Genomic DNA, 6,461 nt, shown 5'->3' on the forward strand with positions numbered 1-6,461 from the left:
GAATGAACGCACTGCTGGGGAGACCAAGAAGGTTGTTTGATTTCAAGAGCATCTTTTTTAAAGAGTTCAAGATTCTGCACAAAAAACTCCTTTAACTGTAATCACATAAAAGAAATGTTTGCGAGAAAAATCTCTCCTTCTCCAAGCAAATTACAGCCTCCTAAAATCACAATTGTTTTCCACTTTGTCCCCACTCCCACCTTGTACACTTGCTATTTTTTTTTTACAGTGGCCAAACTTCTTTCATTTAACACTGCTCACAAGCATTTTCACAGGTGGTTGGCTCTTGTCTCTGCAACCCTGAGCCCAACATTTCATCTAGTGGCTATGCCAAAATTTATGCTACTGTATCCACGTACTGGGCATTTGTATTCATTCTGCTCTTTCACTGTGATATTGGTCATAAGCATGGCTGGACATCTGGAGAAATTCCCTGCTATCAGTCTTGTTCTTACAACAAAGTTAGAAAAATACATCCCGCAGCCTCCTCTGATACAAGAGCACTGAAATATGATGACCTAAACTTCTCCAATCAGACACATCCATGTGAGCCTTTGAATTTGCCTGGCTTTGGGGGTGGAGAGGAGAGAAGGGCACTTTCTTGATGCAAAAGTGGCTTCAGTGCCATAAGCAGTCACTGTTACAGATAAGTCTAAGTCCTGGCATTTAGTGTTTGGTGGCAGCGGCAGTAGCAGCGGTTTTCTTATCAGATCAGTTCTATGGCTTAGGAGCCACTTCTGCAGCCTGCCCCACAAGTCTATAAGCTGCCTACCACTTTTTTTTGTTACTTATTTATTTGTTTATTTGGCTGCATCGGCCCTTAGTTGCAGCATGAGGGATCTTTTGTTGTGGCAAGTGGGCTCTTCATTGCGGCACGCGGGCTTCTCTCTAGTTGTGGTGCGTGGGCTCAGTAGTTGTGGCACGCGGGCTTAGTTGCCCCGTAGCATGTGTGATATTAGTTCCCTGACAAGGGATTGAACCCGCGTCCCTTGCACTGGAAGGCAGATTCTTAACCACTGGATCACCAGGGAAGTCCCAAGCTGCCTACCACTTCTAAACAAATCCCTCTCTTCTCAAACCAGCCCCTGTAAATTCTGTTATCTGTAAATCAAGACTCCTGACTATTACAGAGAATGCTACACGCAACAGCTCTAGAAGAAACTCTCTCCCTTTGGACTCTTTTCCGAGCACTGTGTTTTGCAAATTTCAGTCATTCATGTTCACCTCTCCCCAAATTTGCCATATATTCATACCACCCATTTTATCTACCAAGTATTGTTTTTCAAATTGATTCATTTTTTTCAACTCAATATTTACAATGCCAGTCTTTCTGTCAAACTAATACACATTAAAATAAATATAGCACCACTAAAATAATAAGCATCAGTTCAAGTACCAGCCCCCGAAATCTCACATCTTGATGGTGGCCAATAGTGTCTTAGGAAATTCCCAGGAGTGACTGAGGTACAGGCTGGGGACAAAGAGAACCCTTTTATACTGTACCAACCCTTCGTAAGCAGAGCTGATGGGTTTGGAGGGCCAGGAGGACAGAAGTCTTAGCAAGTTTCTCATTGTAAAATGACAGTTAAATTATAGTACAGTGCAGTGGCTAAGTGCACACTCTTTTGGAGGTTAGCCGTGTTGGGCTCCTTGATCACCCTATGCTCAGTTTTCTCATTGCTAAAATGAGGTAAATAATGGCGCCTATTACAGACGATAACACTGGGAGCATTGAATGTGAACCAATATGAAGCATTTCCACAACGTCTGATCCATAAAAGTCTCTAATTCTGAGTTTCCCAAACTCCTCTGAGCTTAACAAGGGTGTTTGTGTGTGTTAAAAATAAATACAGTTTCCTTGCCTATGCCCAGACACTACTGAATCATAATCTCCAAGGGAGGAATTAAGGAATCTATTTGAAACAGACACCGTCAATTGAGTCTTAGGCTCTGATGAGTTTCAGAAACATTAATCAAGGTTAAGCAGCTGCTATTATCATCCCAGGGTGATGAGATGATGGATGTGAAAGTTAAAGGTCATCCTTGCACTCATTCATTCAGTCAACAGACATTTATTGAGTACTCACTGAGTGCCCCGCCCTGTGGTAGGAGCCAGGGACACAGCGGGAACAAGAAAGACTCAGGCTGCCCTTAAAGGCACCAGAAGTTTGTCCCTCACCTGGTCATCTGTAAAATTGGGTGGGTGGAACGACGATCGAGGGAATTACTCTCTGGGCTGCTGAGGGTCCACAAGGGTGGACGGCAAACTTTGTCGCCGCAGTCTGTGAGCCAGGAGCGAGGGTATTTGAGGGTCAAAGACTGTGGGACCTGGAGGCTTCTGGAGCCCTTTTCTGTCTCTTGCCCAGCACATTTCCTCTCAGAGCCAGACGTCAGCATCTCCCTATGAAGTAGATACTACTATTCCCATTTTACAGATAAGAAAACAAAGGCTCATTGGAGAGATGGGTCATACTAGAGCCCCACCCCCGAAAGAGTCCCAGGACGGTCTTCCTCAGCCAGGCCGCAGAGCCTGGTCCTACCTCCAGCTGCGACACACGGCCGCCAGATCTGTCGCCAGACCCGCGCAGTGGGTCGCACTCCAGGGGGTTCGGGGCCAGGACGTTCCGGAGTCATCCACGCTGGGACAGCCGCTTCTGCCTCAAGGAGGACGGGACCTTGCCTCCAGACCTGGCCTCACCCTCTCACGCTAAGTGCCAGCACAGCTCGCCGCCCTGGGAACTACAACGCCCATGAGCCTCCGGGGCGTACGTGCGCTGTGGGACGCTCCACATCGCCCCCCGGCGCCACCAGAGAGAACTGCGTGGGCCCTGAGCCCGCGAGGCCCGAGGGCGCCTTGGAAACCTTCTCTACCCTCACCCAGCCGAGAGCCATCAGCACCTTCCTGGATGTCTTACGTCCCGCGCCCGGAAGTTGACAGGGCCATAGAGATTGGGGGCTAGAAGCTCCCAGACTTGCCCTCTCGGCCCTCACTTCCGCCGGAAGCGACTTCCATCCACAGTTGCCCTTTGCTTACTGCACGCGCCGCCGCCAGTGCCCGGTACACACTAGTCCGGGCCCGGTACACACTAGTCCGGGCACCAGTACGACCACAATGGCGGCCTCGACCCTGCTGCGCGCGACGCCCCTCTTCAGCGGTGAGGGGGCGGGGTGGGCGATTGCGGCCCGGTTTCACGTGGGGTCTTCGGGAGCGGCTGGGCTCAGACCCGCGCCCTGACTCCAAGCCTCTGCCCCGGCAGGTCTCGGCGCCGGCCCGACCCCACTGCTGAAGGGTCTTTTGCGGCCGCTGAAGGCCCCGGCATTGCCCCTCTTGTGCCGTGGCCTGGCTGTGGAGGCCAAGAAGATCTATGTGCGCGACAAGCCCCATGTAAACGTGGGTACCATTGGCCATGTAGACCACGGCAAGACCACACTGACCGCGGCCATCACGAAAAGTAAGCAGGGTTGGGGTGGAGGCTTCCGGCAGCGCCAGCTCTGCTGGCGGGACCTGGAGCCAGGGAGGTGGGGCCCGCGGAGAGGCTGCTAGAGGTGTTCAGTGTGACCCCAGGCGCCAGAACTCGGGCGGACAGTAGGTTGCAAGATGCAGGAGACAGATTTCCCGTAGACATGAAGAAGTTTGTGATGCATAAATTGGGGGACCCCGAATGGCCTCCCTCCAGCCCTGGGGAGTGCCCTGTAAGCAGAGGTGTTACCCTAGAGAAGTCACAGGGATGGCCCTTGAGGCCCTATAACCTTTCTTTCTGACCTGAAGTTACCTCTGCTCCAGGAGTTGAAGGAGGGCGTCTCGGAAGCTTACTTCTCCCAGACTGTCCTTTGTTTAGGTAGGAGGGGCCCAGGGGTGTGGCCTGAGCCCTTCCTCTATCTCTGGAACTTTAGCTGAAACGTGTGTTCTCTTCCTTCCGTTAGTTTTAGCCGAGGGAGGTGGGGCCAAGTTTAAGAAATACGAGGAGATTGACAACGCCCCTGAGGAGCGAGCCCGAGGTATCACAATCAATGCCGCCCATGTGGAGTACAGCACCACTGCCCGCCACTACGCCCACACGGACTGTCCCGGTCATGCAGACTACGTAAAGGTGAGAGCTGCTGGGGACAGGGCCTGGAACTGCCCTCCCTCGGGAAAAATGTTAGGCTTGTGGGGAGGAGGTTAAGATACTTGAGATGTATGGTTTTGAGATCATGGATTTGTGGGCCTGGCCAGTCACAGCAGGTGGTAAGGAGGTGGCTGGGGAGCTGAGGAGGTCATTGACCTACACAGAGTGTTTCCTCTCCCTCCCCAGAATATGATCACAGGCACAGCCCCCCTCGACGGCTGCATCCTGGTGGTGGCAGCCAACGATGGCCCCATGCCCCAGACCCGAGAACACTTATTACTGGCCAAACAGGTACCCAGAGCCTGGGTACGGGTGGAAGGAGGAAGGGGGGAGCGGCGTTGGGCCACTCAGGACACCATCTCTATGTCTTTGCCCACCTACAGATTGGAGTAGAGCGTGTGGTGGTGTATGTGAACAAGGCGGATGCTGTGCAGGACTCTGAGATGGTGGAGCTGGTTGAGCTGGAGATCAGGGAACTGCTCACTGAATTTGGCTACAAAGGGGAGGAGACTCCGATCATCGTTGGCTCCGCCCTCTGCGCCCTTGAGGTGAAGGCGGGGTCGGGCAGGAGCTGCTGCTGGCTGGGGCTGGGGCTGGATGGGCGTCAGAGCTCTGCTCTGAGTCTGGGGACTGGCTCTTGGCACGTAAGAGGAGCAGAATGGAAGTTTCAGAGTCCTGTCACCTCCCGCTCATAGCAACGTGACCCTGAGCTAGGCTTGAAGTCTGTACAGAAGCTGCTGGATGCTGTGGACACTTACATCACAGTGCCCACCCGGGACCTGGAGAAGCCTTTCCTGCTGCCTATAGAGTCAGTGTACTCTATCCCCGGTGAGGACCCTGCTTATTTGCACTCCCTCCCCCTCACAGAAGCTTCACCCGGAGTTCTTGATATCCTGTCCTGTTTCTCCCAGGCCGGGGCACGGTGGTGACAGGCACACTAGAGCGTGGCATTTTGAAGAGGGGAGATGAGTGTGAATTCCTGGGACATAGCAAGAATATGCGCAGTGTGGTGACAGGTACAGAAAGAAGCCTTGGGACCCAGGGGCTCCAGGATGACCCCTCCCCTCGCAGACCCCTTGTGCCTTCCCTCTGCCTCACACCCTTCTCCCTCCTCTCTCCTCTCTCCTCTCTCCTAGGCATTGAGATGTTCCACAAGAGCCTGGAGAGGGCAGAGGCAGGCGACAACCTTGGGGCCCTGGTCCGCGGCTTGAAGCGGGAGGACCTGAGGCGTGGCCTGGTCATGGCCAAGCCAGGTTCCATCCAGCCCCACCAGAAGGTGGAGGCACAGGTGAGGGCTCCCTGTGATGGTGGGCAGGCACCGTGGAGAGGCTCGGTGCTTCCAGCCACGCCCAGCTCCACCCTCGTTTTCTCTCACAGGTGTACATCCTCAGTAAGGAGGAGGGTGGCCGCCACAAGCCCTTTGTATCCCACTTCATGCCTGTCATGTTCTCCCTGACTTGGGACATGGCCTGTCGGACTGTCCTGCCTCCAGGGAAGGTACGATGTATATGACAGTGTGGGGGACTTTTCCCTCGTAAAGAGAAGCTGGCTGATGATGCAGGTGGAACTGGTGACGGAAGGGCCTGGATCAGTGGATTTAGGGGGAATGAGTCCTCATCCGGTATTCCTTAGCTTTGGTAGCATTTACCCACAAAGATTTCCCAGAAAAGAGTTCCTGTGGTTGAGAGTTCCAGTGTATTTTACATAAGGGCTCAGAGAAGCCCTGTAACTAAGAAACTTGTATAACCCAAAATTCCCTAAACATTTTTTTCTCAAGAAAAATGTTAGAAACACTAATCACCAGTCCTTTCCTGCCTTTGCGTATGCTGTTTGCATGTGCCTAACGGCTGGGATGAAGGTATCCCCAGAAGGAATCATCACCCTGCTTCATTTTCCCAAGGAGGTTAAAACCTTGGTAGCAAACAAATAGGGAATGGAGGCTCCCTGAAGAACATGAGTGGTCCTTGTCTCTGCCCTCCAGGAGCTTGCCATGCCCGGGGAGGACCTGAAGCTCACCCTAATCCTGCGGCAGCCAATGATCTTAGAAAAAGGCCAGCGTTTCACCCTGCGAGATGGCAACCGGACCATCGGCACCGGCCTCGTCACTGACACACCAGCCATGACCGAGGAGGACAAGAACATCAAGTGGAGCTGAGTCTGGACCTCTGCTGGGGCTCTCTTGTGTTCATGGCTGTGCTGGCCAGTGTTCTCTCCTGCCTCTCGTGCCCCCTTCTCAGGGCAGAGGCTGCAGCCCAGCCGAGTTGCAGCTAGACTGACACTTCCCCTGGCCAGAGGGCCACGTGGCTGGCCAGGTGAGGTAGGTCAATAAACTGTTTTGTGAATAGAAAGCTA

General features: G+C 53.1%; 1 protein-coding gene across 1 annotated transcript; it reads left to right on the top strand.

Annotated features, from left to right (window-relative positions):
- The first annotated feature begins 2,993 nt into the window (after window positions 1-2,993).
- TUFM (Tu translation elongation factor, mitochondrial) lies at window positions 2,994-6,461 on the top strand. The gene is made up of 10 exons (XM_082359686.1): window positions 2,994-3,155; window positions 3,258-3,452; window positions 3,925-4,091; window positions 4,296-4,400; window positions 4,493-4,657; window positions 4,805-4,937; window positions 5,021-5,125; window positions 5,246-5,397; window positions 5,487-5,606; window positions 6,091-6,461. Exons 1-10 carry the CDS (start codon window positions 3,113-3,115, stop codon window positions 6,262-6,264), a joined length of 1,359 nt encoding a protein of 452 aa, XP_082215812.1. The 5' UTR covers window positions 2,994-3,112; the 3' UTR covers window positions 6,265-6,461.

The sequence above is a fragment of the Balaenoptera borealis genome (genome assembly GCF_965194805.1).
Source record: "Balaenoptera borealis genome assembly, chromosome: 16".
Lineage (NCBI taxonomy): Eukaryota > Metazoa > Chordata > Mammalia > Artiodactyla > Balaenopteridae > Balaenoptera > Balaenoptera borealis.